This window comes from Falco naumanni, chromosome 9 (assembly GCF_017639655.2).
Source record: "Falco naumanni isolate bFalNau1 chromosome 9, bFalNau1.pat, whole genome shotgun sequence".
Lineage (NCBI taxonomy): Eukaryota > Metazoa > Chordata > Aves > Falconiformes > Falconidae > Falco > Falco naumanni.
The window spans coordinates 28,110,429-28,130,344 of record NC_054062.1 but is presented as its reverse complement, the minus strand read 5'-3'; the positions used below and the strand labels follow the sequence as shown (position 1 = coordinate 28,130,344).

Below are 19,916 nucleotides of genomic sequence, written 5' to 3'. Positions count from 1 at the left end.
AGTCAATCAAAATTAAATATCTGTTCGTTCTAAAGGAATGTAATTTGCATGGTAGATTGTTATCCTCTCTTACATTTCTTTCAGTTTCTCTGTACTTTCTTTCTCTCATATTGCATAACTTTATTTTTTTTTGTTTATTTTACCTCCTTTTTATTCTTTCATTTCACTCATTCCATTCCTACTTCACTTTCTTGCCCTGCCTTATTTCTATTTCTCTCTTAGCTCTGTGTTTTCCCCTCTTTATTTTTGCGTACTGATCCAAGCCATCCATCCCATAGATGGGGGGGATATATTCTGCTCTTATTTTAAGAAATACGTAACCACTGTATTGCCAGAAACAGATGTGTAATGTCTTTCCATCCAACTTCTATCATCTTAAGTCATAATTTCTGGAATCATATTCCTCTTTCCTTTCAGACCTTGTCTTCACTCTTTGCCTTTCATTCTCCCCCTGTGTGACTGTCGAAGTATTTGTCACCAGTCACTGCCTTGTTCTTAGCTTCCTGACAAAACAGTTCTGTAGCTTTTGATTTTCCACTGCAAATAATATGCTGTTTGGAAGAAAAGGTCCCAACATGTAGCTGCTGATGTTTATCTTGCAACACTGAATTTTAGATACTATGTATTTCCCAGCCGATATTTTGCAATTACCCAAATAAAAATACTTTTTATTTATATAGACTAAGCACTCCTAACTGACTTTGAAGAAACCTGTATATGTATATTTTCCTTTCTTCTATCTTCACCAGTGACATAAAAGTAAGAGACATAAGGAGTAAAATGGATCTCGGTCCATTCCATCCTTCACCAGCCTCTTAGACTCTAGATGCATTTGAAAACTGAAAAGGTTTTGGCAAAAAATTATTTAGAATGAAGTTGCATGCTGAAATAGAAGATTTTGTATTTTTAATTTTTTTCAAAATGTTTGATCTCCAACTTTGTGGTTCTCATCATCTCTAGTTTCCTCTATATAAGTGTGGTTTGCTTACTGAGTGCAGTAGGATTAATTATATACAGAGCTCGAAAGTGCTTTTCACCCCACTTCTTGATAGATAATCTGTAACACTTCAAAAGCTCTCTAAATCTGGCCAAGTCACACATAGGAAGAATCCATTTTTCTTTATACTGTTCAACAGAATCCAAGGTTGAGGGAAAATTAAAAAAATAATGTCATGCTTTTCTAAAAGAAAATGTAAGGGGACACACTACCCACTTCTGCCCTTTCATCCCCCCTCCTAGATTTGCAAGTTCCCTTTATTTTATATTGATCTAAGTTTTTTGTGGAAAAAGAAGTGAGAAGAGGGTCCAAAAAGTAAAATTTTTCTTTCTTTTCAGAAGAATTAATTAAAATATAGAATAAAGTACTATTCACAATGCATATTACTAATATTTCAGTAAAATTCCCTAGAGAAGAGCTTCTCAGGTTTTTTAAGTAATGTCTCACTTCAATGAAAAATTCTTCATGGCATTCATCATAGTATACACACAAACTGCTTCACAAGTGCAGAAGGCCAGGCCCTCGTACAGCTCCCTGTTACAGTTTTGTACCCTATGGTATAATTTACACTAGTTGTTAAATCATTTTATTGATCAAGGAGAGAAAGGAAAAGCAAGACTTCAGAAATGGCTGTTTGTTGCTATACTCAATAAAGTGATTCATGTCAGAAAACACTATTTTGTTTAAAATTCACATTGCCGTTTACTCCACATTGTCATCTTGTTATTCTAAAATATTTTGGACTCATAGCAACAAATGTGGTGTATTTGCACCATGTCAATTTTTTTTTAAATGAGTATCTAATTACATATGGACTGATATCTGTCTTCCGTGACTATTTTTTTGTCTTTATGTGGATGATGCAGTATCTCGTTTATAAAGTTATTAGAAGATGCTTGGCCCCTTTTTTGAGGGGGCAAAGAAGGTATTTCAGCCTTCTGATACTATCTTAGAAGAATAAGATAGGAAAAGCTTTATTCTAGAAAAGAAAGAGAAATCACATTCTCATTTATTTCTGTCTTGTGTTGCAATGTTCACTTGAGACTGGGTGTGCAGCAAAAAAGTTCAGGTTGGAAGAAAGCTAGGGAAGAGGTTTTATTTCATATGGTCTTTTGTATGGTAGCAGAGAACTGGTTGAATCTGAAAAGGGAAAATGATTCTGAGGACAAGTATATGATTTGCTGTGACTGGAAGGAGGTGTTGCTGGCAGTGAGCTTGAGTAGCGGCAGAGGAGACCTTGAGCATGAATGCATATATAGTTCAAAAGCTACTGAGGAGGGATGAGGCTTGACTTGATATGTTGCTTAATAGTGTTACGTGGGACTCAAGAGAGGGAAAAAAAGACAGAGGTGTACAGGGAATTACCTAGGTTTGTCCTTTGATCAGTCTAGGGAATCTAAAACGGCAAGTAAATGGATTGGATGCAGGACTGGACCACTGGATGCTGGTAAGGCACTGGAGGAGAAATGACATAGCTCTATTTTTTCTTGTTTGTAACAAAGAAATTGGGGAAGAATGCTTCAGCACTGGAAGTCATCTTTATGATGTCCTTAGTTCCTGAGGAGCTGATCTCATGTTCTGATCCTTACTCCCAAGCATTTCTACCTCCTGCACAATAAACCTCACCATTCTTCTGGCAATTACGGTCTGTCAGATAACAGGCACTAACCATGATCTTTTGCTGAATGCCTACACGTTTAGAGGATCTAAAGCCTTAGATGATTCATTTGCTCATTGGCCTGAGCCACCTATACAACTGAAGATAAGGGTCAAGTTCCTGTACTTAACTTGATCTACAGGCTAGCCAGTATAGAAAAAACATGAGAGTTGGATGTCATCAGGATAATGCAACTTGCCCAGCTGATAGGCAGAAGCACTCCATAGAGTTGATATTTGCTGATAGGAAAAGGTTTATTTGCTGCTTTGCCTTTCCTGTAGGGAAGAGTTACTTTAGGTAAAGATGTGATTTCTTGAAGCAGCAGCTGAGATGAAATCCCTACTGTGTTAAACAGAGGCAGTTCCTCTGTTTTTCGGACTTTGACAAAAGAAAACAAAGGAATGGAAAATAATAAGTTTTGCAGATTGGGAACTGGAAAATCCTCATTTTCCTCTTTCAGATTCCCCCATCTTACTCCTCTCGTTCCTCACGCCCAGTGGTTATTGTCAAAGCCAATGAAGATTTCAAGCTTTTGTTAGAGTCTGCAGTACCTTTAACATATTTTCACACACACCTCTTACTGCCTCCAGACTCAAATTCACAACTTGTTAACAGAGCTCAGATCTCTCGCCCTCCCCTATCCTGACTGGTGTTTTCCTGTGGCAAAGACAAGCACTCATGATTCCAGGCCAGCCTGCTGCCTTCAGCCAGGCCAGAAGAGACGTGCCAGGAGACAACCACCAGACACGCCTGAGTCCTGGGACCATCCTGTTCTGTGTAAGTATTCAAGTAGGCTGTAATAAAAAGTTGCAATGTGCCTCAGTTTTGTACTCTGCCAGACACCAGCACAAACATCCCTTAGGTGAGCAGAGGCATGCTGATAGACTGCTATGTAGGCTGATGGGTTCTGTGTCTCTACTTTGGCCAAGGCATCAGCCTACCCCCTCCTCCTCCCATGTGTGTGCAGGCACATACACACACGCACCAGATGACTCTTTGCGTCTGGCAGCAAGGTGGATCGCAGCACCAAAGCAACCTCTAGGAGGATCTCCAGCGAGGGCACTGAAGTGCCAGATGTGCATGGGAGGCCCCTGTGGGTACAGCTTGATGCAGCCCAGAGTTTCTCAGGACAGGTGGTAGAGACCCAGACTTGGGGATAGGACACCAGGCCTTTGGACGGTTCTCAGGGGAAGCAAGTTGCCAAAACAGTACAGGAATGTCCAGTGCAACAACACAGAAAGGCAGGACTCCCAGGTGGCGGCGCCCAGCTGGGTGCTGTGGCTGTTCCCTGGCACCACACGAGCCAGGCCTCCTGTGCCCCCGGCTTTTCACAGGAGAAAGCCCAAAGGCAGAGGGGGCTGCAGGGAGCTCTGCTCTGGGCGATCAGGGTACCTGAATATCCTGAGCGTACCAGGCTGTCACTTTAGATGCAGCTTAAGTGGCCTCCCCGAAACCGCAACGTAAGCCTGTAGATCCCGACCACTGGGCCATCACAAGGCAAGGGTGGTGCTTCTGTTGCATTACCAGGTTTTTCTGTGTTGCTTGACGTAAGCTAACCTTCAACTGAAACGTGTGATGGCTCGATTGCGGAGCTGTGAAAAACTGTCTTTTATAAAAAGAAAATCCTCCTCGGGCTTCCATAAAGTAGAAATGGCTAAGGTGATTTTCTCCAACTTTACTACATGAGTCACGCTTGGATTGACACTAAACATCAGCTTAAAAGGAATTATTTTGAAAGTTATAATGGTGTTTCAAAATGAAAGCCTCCCACAACTTTAACTAGAAAATCATGACTGATGTCTTTAGTATAATTAAATGAAGCATTCCAGAAACTTTTAAAGTATAAGTGAATGAAATGAAAAATCACAGCCCATTGAACTGGTAATACCACTATATTAAAACAAAGTATCTTCAGGGAATAGCTATTTAAATGTGCTGATATTCATGTCCCCTCTCTTCCTTCCTTGAATACAAAGGATTTAAATGTAGTATCTCGACAAAGCACTTAAAAAACAACCTCTCTAGAATACTTCTTTCCTCCTCCCCCTTCTTTCTCTTCCTCTCTCTGGAGACAGGAAAAATACTGGAAGGACTTGGTCCAAATCCTCTTTGCTTCTCGGTGGCAGTAATTTTGCAAGAACCCTAAGGAACACCTATATAGTCATTACAGGTGAATCTCAATACAGAACTAATCTACCTGGACATTTTTGGCTTTGTCTATAGCTGTACTGGCCTGAGGGTAGATCTGAATTTGTCAAAAATCACACAAAGATTTTGTTATGTTCTGCTGGATTGGATATTTAAAAATTGTAAATGTTTACCTCAGGTTTTCCATTTTTGCTTAAGTGCAGCAGAAAAAAACCCACGGTATATCAATGAACTGTGCTAAATACACAGGAAAATCTAAGTCTAAAGCAGTTTTAATTAGAAGTCTTATTTCTAAAACTTTGGGATGTGTAAAGCATCATATATGAAGTCTGTATAGAGTCTGGGTTTCTGTATAATATTACCTATGGAAATGTCAGCCAGAGTACCTACTGTTCCTAGAAAATGGGCACTGTGAGTTTTAATGTTCCTCGTTGCCCCAAAAATATTTTTTATACATTGTCATTGTAGTTCAGCGTAAAATACGCTTTTCACTAATGTAATCCTGTCACAAAGGAAGTCTCAATGCAAATAAGTCTGGAAGCATGAAGAAAACCCACTAACAGAATAAAAGTGAGAAATGGAAACGTTGGAATTGTAACTGAGGTACTGAAGCTGCTAAAGCATCTAAGTAATACTGTTTCATAAAAAAGTCTGAGATGAAAAAGGACACTGTATCTCCACAAACACCAATATTTTCTGGCTAACTTAGATCAGTGATGCTTTACTTGAGAATAGCAGCAAACAAAGCAGATTTTTTTTGGAAGGCTGAGTCAGTTGAAAAAAAGAAAACAAACAAACAAACCCGACAAACCAGCAAACCATCCAAAACACGAGGTAGGGAGTTTGTGATAAATTCCCTGAGCACGAGCAACTAAGCACAACTCTAGTCAAAGCACTAGAAGAATAAGCTACCTCTGCTCCAAGTCACATGGTGGCAGGTATCTAGCAGTGCTGTGTGAAGAATGAAAAGAGCCGTGCTGTGTTTCAGGAAAGCTTTAGAACTGGCCTTCATTTTGAATTCTATAAAAGAAAAATCCAAAGGTTTTTTTCCTGAATGGACTGGTTTCCTGAACACAATGGCACACTGGACCCTGCTTTTCACATACAATCAAATAAACTGAACCAGCTTGTTCTGAAACATCAAAAGAGGACATCACCAGGAAATAACCCCTTTGCTTGATCTCTTACTCATAGGGATGCACCTATATTGATCTTGGAGGAAGCGATGCTTGAATATTAGCCAGCTCTCTTGGACCCTCCAAATTTCTGGAGCCCTAACCCATGGGATTCCTCCAAGTAGGTCCTTGAAGAAGCCAGTTAGCTCTTCTGAAGTTTAGGGTTGCAATCCTACTTATTGCCCTGCTTCCTCCACACAGGATCCTGAACTGCACCATCTCATGGTTACTGCAGCCAAGACTGTCCCCAACCTTCACATCCCCAACCAGTCCTTCTTTGTAAAGTACAAAGTCCAGTAGCACACCTCACTGTCTTGTTGGCTTCTCCACTACCTGCATCAAAATGTTATCATCAGTGCTCTGCAGGAACCTCCAGGACTGTGTGAGCCTAGCTATGTTATCTTTCCAGAAGATATCAGGGAGGTTGAATCTCCCATGAGAACCAGGACCTGTGACCATGAGGCTACTTCCCCCATGTTGGCCTGTCCCTTAATCTTTACCCACAAGCTCTCAATTTATTCTGCATCCATCCTTGGGGAGAGCTCAATATGTTCTAGTTGCTCCCTCCCATAAGAAGCAACTCCACCACCTCTCCTTGCTGGCTTGTCTTTCCTAAAAATTTTGTAGCCACCCATGACAACATTCCAGTGATGTGGGCTACCCCACCATGTCTCTGTAACTGTAATGAGGTCATGGCCCTGCCACCACACACGGTTCTCCAACTCTTCCTGTTTATTCCCCGTGTGGGTGTACAGGCATTTCAGAGAGGTAATTGAGCACACAGGTTTCCCAGGAGGGCTGCAAGAGGATCCACCATGGCCATGCACACCCTTGAGGTGGCTGGCCTTCTGGTACCCATCTTGGGAGGCAGCAAGGGAACATACATTGCTGCCCCGGTTGGCCTGGTTTATTTCCCAGTCAGATGCAATGGCATGAGCATTGCCACCTTGGACTCCTCTCCCTGAGTCCTTCAGTGTGAAGCCTGCCCCACCAGGTTGGCCAGCCTGCTGCCAAAGATTCTCTTGCCTTTTCTATACAGTTGGATCCCATTGCTGCCATACAGGCTATAGTCAAAGAACGTCCTGTTGTCTCATTCAGTGATATTTTGGAATTTACTTTCAATAAATAAATTGGTCAAGATCAAGCCTCTCCTCTATAAACTGGAAATAAAAAAATTGTAGGAATTTAGTGTCACTTTACAAATATTTCTTCCCCTTTCAATCACTCACAATCCTTAAAAACACAGCTCCAGGTGCCCTTTAATGAAGGAGAATGTTGAAGGGGGGAAACATCAAGTGATGAAAAATAACTGCAGTAAAACCCAAATTGCAGTGGGTGAAACTGTTATGTTCAGCCCTTTACAACCACAGTATTTAATAGTTCATTTGTCATAATATTTGTTCATTTTTACCAGCAGGTTTGGGAATGAATAATTTAATGGCCAAATGGACACTACTTCTTTCTAGCTAACCAGTCCTCCACTGTAATGAATTCTGAGTCTCCGGGGTCTTGCTCAGACTTGCCAGGCTGCGGTTCCACATAGCTGTTTTTTTCCAGCTTGCTGCTTCAGTAAAATTTAATCCAAATCCAGAAGTCTATATTCCCCGTTTCAGGTGTCAACGGGTCTACTTTTGCAAAGGCAGCTCCAAGAAAGCTTAGAGATCGCTAGACAAGAAACCCAAAAAAAGATTAGCCAGGATAATGTGTCCTCTTTGTCTTCTTGAATAAGAGCCTGCCCATGACAAGTTTCCACTACAGTATATTCTTTTCCTTCAGCAAAATATGTTATAATTTTCCTCATTTTTAAAATAATGCAAAATCCGAAACACTAATTATTTTTAAAATATAGGACAACTTTCAACACAACACAAATTGCTATCACCAACTTCACAGGCATGAAAACATAGTACATCCAATCTACAGAATGAACCTTGTGCCTTTCTCCTGTCAAGAAAGGAGGTTCTTGCCTTCTTCCCCTGGACTTTCTGTACAGAATGGCAAAGTTGGAGGCCAGATTCCACTACTGGTTATCCACAAATGACCATTTTCCCACCTCAGCGTGTGTATCACAATTCTTTTACAATGCCTTTTTATGTTCACCAGAATTTAGAGTTATACCTTTATGCTAAAACAGAAATAGATACAGCTGGTGATAAACCATCTCCTCCTCCAAAGTCTTTAAAGATAGTGGGATTTGGACATTATCAAGGATCCGAGGCCCCTGTTCTCTGTTCATTTCACAGATGCTACACCACACATGAAAGCAATGAAGTAAGTGGGATCAGCAGGAGGAGGCCCTTCTTCTTGTCTCTCGGTGAGTATGTCTTTCCGTTGCTCTTCCCAGCAGCAAGTTGGCAACTCTAAGGTTTTTTCTGAGATGTAGTGGCATCAACTTTGTGTGGATAAAGACTAAAATACCTAAGGTTTATTGCTGTTCCTACAGCTTCCAATAATATCAGTTCTCATTGCCAGGCTGACAACTTCAAAGATGCATTTGAATTTAGGAGCAGAACTTTGGCGTCAGTGTGGGATGAATCACCAGAGGTGGCCTATGGACATTTCAGGGAGCTCACTGCAAACTGCAGGTCTTTGGGATATTTGATAAGATGCCCCCTTCAATGCTTAGGCAGCGGTGCAGAAGCTTTGTGTTAAGTAACAGGCCTTGGAAATGTTAAGCTCCTTCTTGTGTTGTTTAATTCACAGGCAGTCTGTCCACTGTGCTATTTTAATTTCAGTTATTTTTTGAAAAAAAAATGCAGATTGTGTTCTGCTAATGACCAAACTCATTTTACAAAAATAGCTTTTTAATATGGGACAATGCACTCTTGAGAGACTACAATCAGTATTGTAGCTAAAACTGCTTGTGCTAAGTGGTCTCCAAATGCAGACTCTTCAGGTAAAAGGGAAACTTCAGTACATAACAATGCAAAAATTAAGTCTTTAGAGCTAAAGCTGTGCTATTTTTATCATCAAAACATCTTATTAGATTCTTAAAGAAAAGCTTTGCATCTTGTCAGCAGCTGTTTTGGGTCATGGGTATAAATATTTCCAAGTAATTTGTGGCCAGACAACACACTTTGTTCAGGGATTTAGTATTTCAACTGTTTGTTAAACGTTGACTTCTACAGCAAATAAACAAAATTTAACAACCGGCATAGAGAACTGCTTACAAAATATTATACTGGCAGATGGTACTGTGTATCTGAAATATTTCATGACAATCACAACAGGTTTTCATGGTTTGTATTCATTATGACAGTTATGTTGCAAATTCTACAGCAAGTTTAGATAACAGCATATACTTCTATTATCTGAGCTCATGCTTTCCATTTCCACCTTCTAAATTTTATGCCTATTGCCAATTTCTAAATACCTGTTACCAGAGTAACTCTTCTAGGCCATTATTCTTTACTTTGTTTCAAAAATTCCTACATTTTCTAGTATGGGAACAGTTCTCTAACCAGTAAATACATGCTACTGACAACAGACTTGGGTTTCTTGCAGTTACCTTTTATGTTCCTCTCTGGAAATCTGCAAACCATATGTTGAAATACATTGTCCCTAGTCTCTTAACACATCTCTCATAAAAAGTGAGCTGTTTATAAATAACGTACTTAAAAGAAAGCTCTGTATCTGTGGCTCGATTTAACTTGCAGCAGCAATAGACCATATTTCTGATTGCAGGTATTTGTACAGCTGATGAGTGATGATGATTCCAATGCCAGCAAGGTTAGCGATCAGTAATCTTCAGTGGGAGTGAAGGTGACACAGCTGCAGGTCAGGTTACTGGGAGATCTCATGATCTGTCTGCCTAGACCTCTAATAACAAGCTCTCCCCCAAGACTAAAAAGTTTTCAACTCAAAAAAGTAAGTTTATTTAAATGAAAACTAGAAATTTGACATGTTTAAATACAGAAAATTCATCACATAGTGAGTTAGAAGTAAAACAGTTTGTACACAATTCTCCCACAAAATGGTGCCCTTGCAGTCAAGCCTTTGCTTCCAGTTCTGATTTTACTCAACTCAGTGAATTTCTGAGATACAACAAACTCTGCCCAGTCTCCTTTTGTCCCTGAGCAGTTTTTCCACCACCACTAATATGTGGCAAGCTGCTGCTTGCCCCTCAACCTGCTATACCCTGGAGAACAAATAGCTCCCAACATCAGAAAAGTGTTTCCTTTCATATGGCTCTACCTCCACTTCTCACAATTTCCTTACAGGAACATAGAAAACTGTAAACAAAAATGGATAACCAACTTTCCTTGTGGTTATATTTTTAACTTACTCTTCTTCAGCTAAAAAGCTTGGTTTCAAGTTTTTGACAGTACCAAAACCCCACCCATTTCCTTGATATATCTCAGGAAAAAACTTTGCTGCCAGCTTTTTCATCAAGACACAATGTACCTCTAAAAATAGACTCCACCCTGGTTTCTCCTTACTTTAAAAAAACGTTATTTTTGTAATATCTCTCCTTGTTTTTATGCTTTGGGTGTTTTTTTTTTAAACAATCATGACCATTTTGCAGTGAAATAGCTGTCCACGACGACGTTAACCCCTCTCAGAGGTCTCTTGTGCTAACTCACAGTTTCATAGCGGAGGCCAGATAAAGACAGAAATATACTGACTACTGGCTTGATCTCCCTGCATATCTCAATTCTGCATGTTATTAGAACAGCTGGCATTATTAAAAATTTCATTCTTGTCTGTACATTACACAAAAAACTTGTTTACAGTTAGAGGTGAGTCACTACCTGATTTGCATACATACTAATATGTACAGAACCACCCATATGTATCAAATAATCTAGATGCTCTATCTATATAAAGCCTCCTGAGTAAAAAGCAAGGTACAAGAAGAAAATCAAAGCTGCTGTGCTCTTTCATTTTGTTATGTTAGTTCAAACAGAATAGAAACAAATTTTCCCTATGACATATTTAATTACTGGGGTCTTGCGGAAAGGAAAACTTCACCTTTGTAGTAAGAGTTTCCTCAAAACTTTTAATCTGTTTTTTTCTATCTTCAGTATACATAGGAATAGATATGCTATGAATCAATCCTTTAGAAATAGTTGGCCATGCAGTATAACATGAAAAACTAAAACTTGGAAGCTTTCCAGTTGGAAGAAGTTATCCTCACCTTACAAATAGTAGTGACCATTAGGACAAAGCTGCAGGGAGCATTGCTTTATGATGCTTGTGCTTTGTACACTCAGATAGCAGAACTTGTAATTTTGCTCCCCAGTCTTGCTTGTATGACAGCTGCAGCTTGGCAGACTCAACTATTCCTCAAGCTCTTTAATGTTCATGCAAAACCTGCAATGGCCAGCTCTGTCTGCAGATTTCCTAGTCCACAGAGGAAGGACCAGATCTTTGTATGATATACTGAGAGAAAAAAAAAATAGGTGTTTATAGCTGAAAGACAGCACCATATGTACAGTATCAACTGCAGATTAAATGGGATGTCCTGTTTCAAAAGTTGCCACAAATGTTTCCAATAAAATATTTCAAATTCAACAAATACTGGATTTCTTTCAAAGTAATAAGATACTCTCTTTATATAATTTACAGGGATTTTTATAAATAAATTTCAGAGAAAATTATTCTAGAAAAGTCAAAGAACATTCCTTGATTAATTTCTGTTCCTGTAGAAGGCTGTGAGAGCATGCTGCCAGTGACAGTGTAAACTTGCTTCAAACACAGTATAACGACTACAAATGCTTTGATGTTTTTGTTCTATGATACTCATTCAGTTCAAGAACACTCGAGGAAAATACAGTTTGATACCAGTGTACACAGGTTGTACTACACCATCATGCCAGTATAGGTATTTGCATTTTTTTGATTTATATTAGGAGATATTTCTGAAAGCTCCCTTCAAAACCTAAGAGGAGTGTTTCTAGAATTGTATTTTTCCTGTGAATTTTGAGGCAAATCCAACCTTACTTTATGGAGACTATTTTTGTGACCTTGACAGGAACAAAGTCACTTCTTAAATGTCTCCAGAATGCCCTGTTTGGCAAAAATATGAATTAATGTTCCCTTACCTCTGTTTATTAGGCTCCTTTGAAATGTCTGGTTGAACCCCCAAGAATTAGAGACCCCAAAATAATTTCTGAAAACTCATCCAGTGTTAAACCCTAGTAGGAGCAAACAGAACATAGTTTCAAATGTGGGGGGGAAATGCAACATCATTTCAAGAAAAGGCATTCACATAAACGGGATGTAATTCCAAATCTGATACTGGCTGAACTATAATTCTCCATTCATGCATACCTTGGAACATTACCATTTGCAGTCGCCATTTCACTGCCACCTCTAGGTTATCTTGCATCTCCATACTTCATGACTCCATTTCAGTGACACTACTTAAATGTATCCAGTATATAACAGCGATAGAACAATCAATCTACACACTTTTTCTGTAACATCCTCTAGCTTCCCAAACTTTGTCAGCCTTTACTGTGCAGCCACAAGACACACCTACCAAACTTCAGATCTTACATCTATTCCCAGTGCAGAAGGAAAAAACTACCACTCGTTTTGGTGGTAAAAGAACCCTCTTTACTTCTGGATTGTTAAGTCTTCACTAAATAGTCCCTCTGATAAAATATCTTTTATTTGCTACCTCCTATCTTTCTTATTGTGCATCTGGCAGGCTAGTCATGAAGCACAATGTCTCTGCAAAGATGTAACAAAACAATTCTTGTGGCCAAGACCAGGTTACAGTGTAACTGCATCTCTTGCAGGCTGCCTGCATGACATAGGAAATCATACCGGACAACGCCACGGAAAGGTACCTGAAGTGTGATCATTAGTACAGCAAAACACCCCATTTACTCTTTTGGAGGTGGCTCTCAGTGAGAGATACACATTGCACTGCCTTCTACTACTTAATGCTTCCAACTTCCAATTCAACTTCTTCATCTCAGGATTTGGGAGCAAAAATTTCTGTTGCATATATTTTCAATGTAAATAATAAAACTGAGGTTGCAGAGGTGTTCAGCAAGAAATTCTCTGCAAAACGAATTTGCAGATTCAAACAACTTGAGGAACGTTCTTTAAGTGGACTAAATTAGAAAAACTACATGGAAAGGAATAAAACCAAAACTTTTTTCCACTTTAGTGTATCAATTGTGCCTGTATCTTTCATAAGCTAGACAAGTTATGTACAGACTGAGAGAATACAGTTATTTATTGGGCTGAGCAATGGAAAGAATGGCTCTTGTGATGGTGGTTAGGAGGGATATTAATCCCCAAACTTTATTCTGCAATGTAGACCTTAATTGCAGTAACTTCATCACATGCTTTTCCTATAGTTCCTTTTAGTTTTTTCCTAATTCCTCAGTTATTCCGGCATAAATACACATACTCACCAAAACCTCATGGGGGGCACTGCTGGTAGGTGCCTATATTTATTCTAGATCCAAAATACATTACATACGGGATTTTTTCATATCTGTCTCTACATATATATACTCTACATGTATTTTCTGACGGAACTGAGCAGAGCTGGCAGTACGACTGCAGCCTTTTCCACCCATGGCCTGAAAGCAGAGGAGTTCCACACCGAATGGGAAGCCACGCAGGGCTCTTAGGTGTCATTAGGCTTAGGAAATCGCTGACAGGGTTTTCAGGTGACATTTTCAGTTTGGGATGTAGGCACAATTTAGACACCTGGGTTCTATTGAAAGTCCTTAAGTCTACCAAGTTTTTCCTGTGAGGCACTTGGAGGCCTCCTCAGTTCCGAGGTATGCAGCAAGGACACTGGAAATGGGTGAGCTTTTAGGGGCTGACATATTCTAAGGTGAAGCATAAGTACTCATACTTACTTGGAGCATGGCAAAAGATACAAAACAGGGATGGACAAAGAACCGATCCTTGTGTACAAAAATCTCAGGATCAACAAAAACTTTGGTATCATTTGCACAAAATTCTAAATCCTCATCTATTTAATGGAAGTTTGGAATACTCACAAATTGTTGGCTAAGATACAGACTGGAAAAGTTCCCCAAAAGTGTTTCATTACTTGTGTGGGTGTGACGAAAGTGTTATAATTCATCAACTGTATTTGAGTAGTTATGTTACTTTATCACTTTCTAAGCCAAAGAGCTATTTTTAAATTGAATTAAAAATTGCTACTTCTGCAGTTATCCAGTGGATACTCTCCAAAACAAGATTTCTGTAGCTATCTTGGGTCAGAAGAACATGATGAATCAGCATGCAAACACCACCAGTTTAAATTCAATTAATTCCCTTTATATGTTCGTTCACCCACTAAGATGTGGTTCACATCCGTCCCTCATAATTCACGCCCAATGTTCTCTCACTCTTAAATGTAAAGGAATCTAAATGTGGTATAATTTATTTAACTCAGAACCAAAAAAGTAGAGGCTTAAGAGACTAAAAAAAAACCAACAAAACCTAAACAAAAAAAACCCACAAACACACTAATAAGAAATTCTTAAAAGAAGCTACTATTCACTGAGGCACAATTATCCTGCCAAAGTCTCTGTAATGCCTACCTTTCTCCAGAGATACCCCTTGTATCATGGATGGCGAGTATAGTGAATGTAATATTGATTGTTCGGGTATCAAGCTGTCTTGCCTGTTTAATCCTTCTGAAATTTGAAAAGGGAGAAATACTCTTGCCTCTTTGTCACATCTGTTTTTGTTCTGACAGACCTGCCTGTAAGCACACAGTCTTCTTCCAAAACAGGGTCTTAAATAAGGCAGAGATACTTTAAAAATAACATGCTTATCTCAGGTCACCCTGATAAAGATATGTTGAGGTTTTCAGGTTGTGAAATAAAAGGAAAGATGTTATCTGGAGAAAAGCGTAATAGTCCAAATCTTGGTATCACTACAGACATTAACTCATGATCACCACAAATTCAGTACTTTGTGGATAATAAAATAACCTTTTCAAATTACCTTCTTTCTTGTGCACCCTGTACAAAGTTAGAGATCCCCATAATAGCATACTAACATCTACTTCACAGTCGTAACATTTACACAACTTCAGGGTAGAAGCAACTTAAACAGTACGACCAGTGCTTCATATATCTGACTAGGAAAAAAGGATGGCTTTTTTTCAACAGAATGATACCAGTCCATTTGTAGACTCCATGCTAATCTGCATCTTTCAGAGCTTTCCAACTCATAAATTCAGCTGAAAAACACATCCACCACTAAAGGCTGTGTAGCAAAATATCTCTGCATGCAATAGGCCTGCCAGCTGCTGGCATTTCATGGCTCTCAGTGCCATGTGTTGAGTAGCACATATTTGTGCAAGGGAAACAAATCAAAAAGCCTCTTCAATTTACTCATATCCTTTACTCAAACATATCCCGTTTGGAAGGGCCTCAAAGCCTCTTTTTTTACCAGTTGTATTTGTTTGTTTAACAAAAATATTACATCTCCCTACAAACCTTGCCTAACAGTTATAACAAACTTTTTTTTAAAAAAAGCTTAATTCAATAGTAACATTATTTCAGCTGTTTACCTTCAACAGATTTTCATATCTGCCTCAGGAAGAACCTAGAGATTTAACAACAAAAATCTTAAAATACCCAACGCCATTTGCTGTCTCTGCACTGGCTCTAACAGCATCTTTCCCTTCAGGAGAGGCTTTACTGGATCACGACAAAGGCTTCCTAAACTGTCCTATAAAAACAGCTGGCAATGCAATTAATAATTATTGTTCAGAAATGGGGGGGTTTGCCCTGTGTTAACCCTTCTCCCTAAACAAATGTCTCACGTGTGACCCCAGGATACTTAACTGTGCTACAAGGCTTAAGTCTGTCTAAATGGCATCAAGGATAGTGGCAAAGTTGAAGGACGGTGAATTTCATTCACTTCTTCCCTGTTTCTGGATTTCCTGGTTCATCTTGTATTTGTATCCTTTGCACTGAGATAATAGGTACTGTGTCATCAGAGATGTCCTCCTCCAAGATAATATAAAACATGCAAGTGTTTCCATCAAACCCATGGAAAAATGGTCCTTGTGAAAATGGTCTGGCCCTCTAACACACTATACATGTTGTGATTTGCAGGCTCCTGTACCACATACAGTACTTTATCTGGAGGTACTCATTTTTTCAGAGATAAATCTCCCTTACTGATCATTCAAGGCTAAGTTCCTAAGTACAGAAGCGTAAGAACAACTGCCAGTAAGATAGCACCATTAAAATCAATACTACACTGGCAACATTTCATCATTCACATTTATTTTAATCATTTCTCCCTGGTTTGCGTATTTTGTACGTATTCACTATTCAAAGATTAGTTAACATCCCAAGCTAATCTTTGGCCTGACTGAGCAGTGTTACAACAGTATAAGATTATTTATTTCTAAACAGGATTACAAATCATGGAGATTTTTCAATTCTTTGTTGCCAAGTGGTAGAGACATTTTGCTAATGAATTGCTGGCTTGTCACCTTTTATTTATATCACCTGTCTTAACTATATATAGGATTTGGGTGGCACAGGTTAACACATCATGATTCACAGAATTTTGGTTTTATGTAGCAAGCAGACAAGAGTATAATGAATTATGAAGAGATGATGTACAATAAACATTCAGTGATAGAAGTAAGAATGCAAGGACAAGAGGAGAATAACTCAAGTTTAAACCAGCAATTGTTAATGAAACCAAGTCACTCATAATAGGTTATATTCCGTTCTAAATATATAGCTATATCTCTTGTTGGTATTTGCAGGGGGGGAGGAGAGTGGAGGGAGAATGGAAAGACGACAGCTGGAGATGCAATCATCACTGTGACCAGTTCAGCCAAAGCCCCTGCTCAGCATACAGCAGTGACCTCAATTGTTAAGCTAAGAAATGAAAAAGAGTAAAACTGAACTACTTCAGTGCTACAGTGTGAATCAGTCACACACACCCTTACTTGGGTAAGAAGGCTTAATTATACCTGTCTTCAAAAGGTTATTAGAAATGGAGGTGAAGAGTTCAGAGACGGACATCAAGAACAATCAGTAGAAATACTTTATGTGGAGAGAGTGGAAAAATTAAATCACCTATCTTAAAAATAGGTAGGATAGAAAAACACTGGGAAAGCAGATGAAACTATTAATATTTTCTTACAATACTGGAATTAAGTTAAAAGACAGCAAGCTTCAAGGCAACATCAACAGAAAAACCCCCACCGTTTGGTACTTGAAGTCTGTACACGGATTTCATTGCTACAAGATGCATTGCAGCATTCAGATAACTGCTAGCTATTACATAAGTCACAAAATAAAGAGCATTGAAGGAGGGCATGCTTATACAGAAACTAAAGTTTTGAAACTAATATAAACCATGATGTTCCTTGGCATGAAACAATCTCCAGTTATTGTGGGCAACTCTTTTGAGAGACTGTTTCTTTGCAGAAACCTAATACGGAGTTTTTTCCTAAAACTTTCTGAAGTACATAGTCAAGACGACTGCTGATATCAGACTTGAAAAACTACTTCTAGAGTCTAATTAGGAAATTCTTCGATTTCTGCTAATTGTCTTGAGTTGTAATGAAAACAGTCTCCCTCTAGATGCTGAAATTCTTGGCATGGGATTTAGGCTGTGGAAGAGGGAAGTTACAGGCTGCAACTTACATTAGAATGAGACCTGCATGGAATAAAGGGATCTGTTAGCTTTCCTCTGCAGAGGACAGCTTAGACATGGGCAAATGTAAGGTCTTAGGTATGGCCTTAACATCAGAAGTGAATGCCTAAGATCCTCTTCTACAGTCTGTCTACATCTTATTGCTCTAGTGTCTGCATCTTTTGGACGAAGCTAAATGTCAATGAGAATCTTGGTTTTTAAGAAGGCAGAAGAAAATGTTTAAAAAGCAAACACTTGAAAGCAATTTTTTCCTTCAAAGAAAACGTTATTTGTCAGAAATGGTTCTGTTAGTTAAAATGGAGCTATTCTGGGATTGTCCTAGAGCAATGATAAAACACTAATAAGCTGTAATTCTCTGATCCGGTAAAACTCCCCTGAACTCAGTGAGGTTACACTATCACCAGCTTCAGGAGAATCAGCTCCGATCTAGCTGTGGTATAAATAGTTTAAAGACGTAACGTTGCAAATTTTAAAGCGGTTGCAAATGCCCCGTGATTTGTACAGAGCCACAGAAAACTTACGGAGTCCAGCTCCAGCTTGGTTCTGACACTTGGACCTAACGACAGCGGGGAAGCTACCCCGAGGGATGACCAGGCACCCGGGCTGGGATAGCGGGGGGCAGCACGCCCCGCTCCGGCGGGCGCCTTCGAACAGGAGAGGCTGCAAGGCTGGCTCCCGCCTCCCGCCGTGCCTCCAGCTCGTCTGCAGCTCGTTTCCAAGGGGCCCGGAGGAGGCGAAAGAGACCCCTGGTGGCACCGCTGACGGCTGGCCCCAGCGGCGCGGCCACCCTCGGTCCCCGGGGCGGCGGGCAGCGGCGCGGAGCCGGCCCCCGGAGCGCGGGCAGCGACGGGCGGGCCGGCGCCGCCCCGTGTCTCACCTGTCGATACTTATCACGCAGAGAGTCATGATGGAGGCCGTGCAGCACATGACGTCCATGGCGATGAAGACGTTGCAGAAGAGGCGCCCGAAGATCCACTCGCCGCCGATGAGGTCGGTCACGCTGACGAAGGGCATGACGGCCAGGGCCACCGAGAGGTCGGCCAGGGCCAGCGAGACGATGAGATAGTTGGAGGGCTGCCGCAGCTTCTTCACGAAGCAGACGGAGATGACCACCAGGCAGTTGCCGGCGATGGTCAGCAGGGTGATGAGGGAGAGGACGGCCCCGATGACAACTTTCTCCACGTTGCCGTAGCTGAGGATCTGCTCCCCGCACTGGGAGTCGTTGGCGGGGAGGGGGCTCGCCGTGGGCAGCGCCGACGGAGGGGGCGACGGGCCAAGCTTGGCCAGGCTGCGCGGGGGCCAGGAGCCGGCGATCATCCTGCCGCCGCTCAGCGCCCGCGGGTCCTCCAGGACCGAGGGCCGGAGGTTACCGTAGAGGTGGCTGCCGTTGAGGGCGAGGACCATGTTGGCGTGAGCCGCCCATGAAGCCCCTCCGCCCGCTCGCCAGCTCTCCCCGCCGCCCGGGATGCTCGGGCTCCTCCTCGGGCCCCCGGCGCCGCCCGCCCCCTCGCCGCCGGCGGAGCGGCCCGCCGGGGGGCCCAGCCTTCAACTTCCCCCGGCGCAGCCGGGCTCGCCCACGGCGCTCCCCGGGCGGCCGGGGAGTGGGCTCGGCGCCATCACCCCCAGCCCGCGGGGAGAGGGGGGCGGGCGGGCGGGGGTGGCGGCCGCTCCCCGCCCACCCGCGCCCACCGCCCGCTCCCACCCGCGGCTGAGTCCTCCGACGGCGGCGGGGCGGGAGCCGCTCCGCCCCCCGCTCCCGCCTCCCGCTCCGAGCGGCAGCTGGGGGGGAGCCCCTTGGCCACAGCCCGTCTGCGCGGCGGCCTCGGGCGCCGGCTTCGCCTGCGCGGCCGCCCCGGGCGGGGGGGCGCTTCGGGAAAGCCCCTATGTATGTGCGTGTGTGTGTACATAGGTAGATAGAGATCGATCGGTACGTCTGTAGGGCGCGCCCCGAGCAGGAGCGCCGGCAGGCTGAGCGGCTCCAGCCGGCGGCGGGTGGGCGCCCCGCAGCCCTGCCTCTCCCGCGGCTGCTCCAGAAGAGCCTCTGTCCCCGCTATGGAAATGTCCCTGCTGCCAGATTCGGGTCCGGCAGGAGCGTGACAGCTGCTTGGAGAATTAATAGTGGCCACTCTTGTAAGATCTACCCCCAGCGTGGTCACCTGTGAAGTATTTCTTTGTATCTTCAAGCTTACAGATTCTCCTTTCTACTAAATTAATGTGAATCCCATTATCTATATTCTATCTTTTATTAATATTTATATAGCATTATTTGCAATGTATGCATTTGCTGTTACATGCGTAATCCTTTTGGTAAAGTTAGAAA

At 41.8% G+C, this 19,916-nt stretch overlaps 1 protein-coding gene across 2 annotated transcripts in view; it reads right to left on the bottom strand.

Annotated features, from left to right (window-relative positions):
• Nucleotides 1–19,322, bottom strand: part of HTR7 (5-hydroxytryptamine receptor 7) — a 37,546-nt gene extending 18,224 nt beyond the window's left edge. For both annotated transcript variants that reach the window (XM_040607630.1, XM_040607631.1), the window contains exon 1: nucleotides 18,474–19,322. In XM_040607630.1, coding sequence (XP_040463564.1) covers nucleotides 18,474–19,000 — 527 coding nt within the window. In that variant the 5' untranslated portion in view covers nucleotides 19,001–19,322. The remainder of the gene's footprint in view (nucleotides 1–18,473) is intronic.
• Nucleotides 19,323–19,916: the final 594 nt, after the last annotated feature.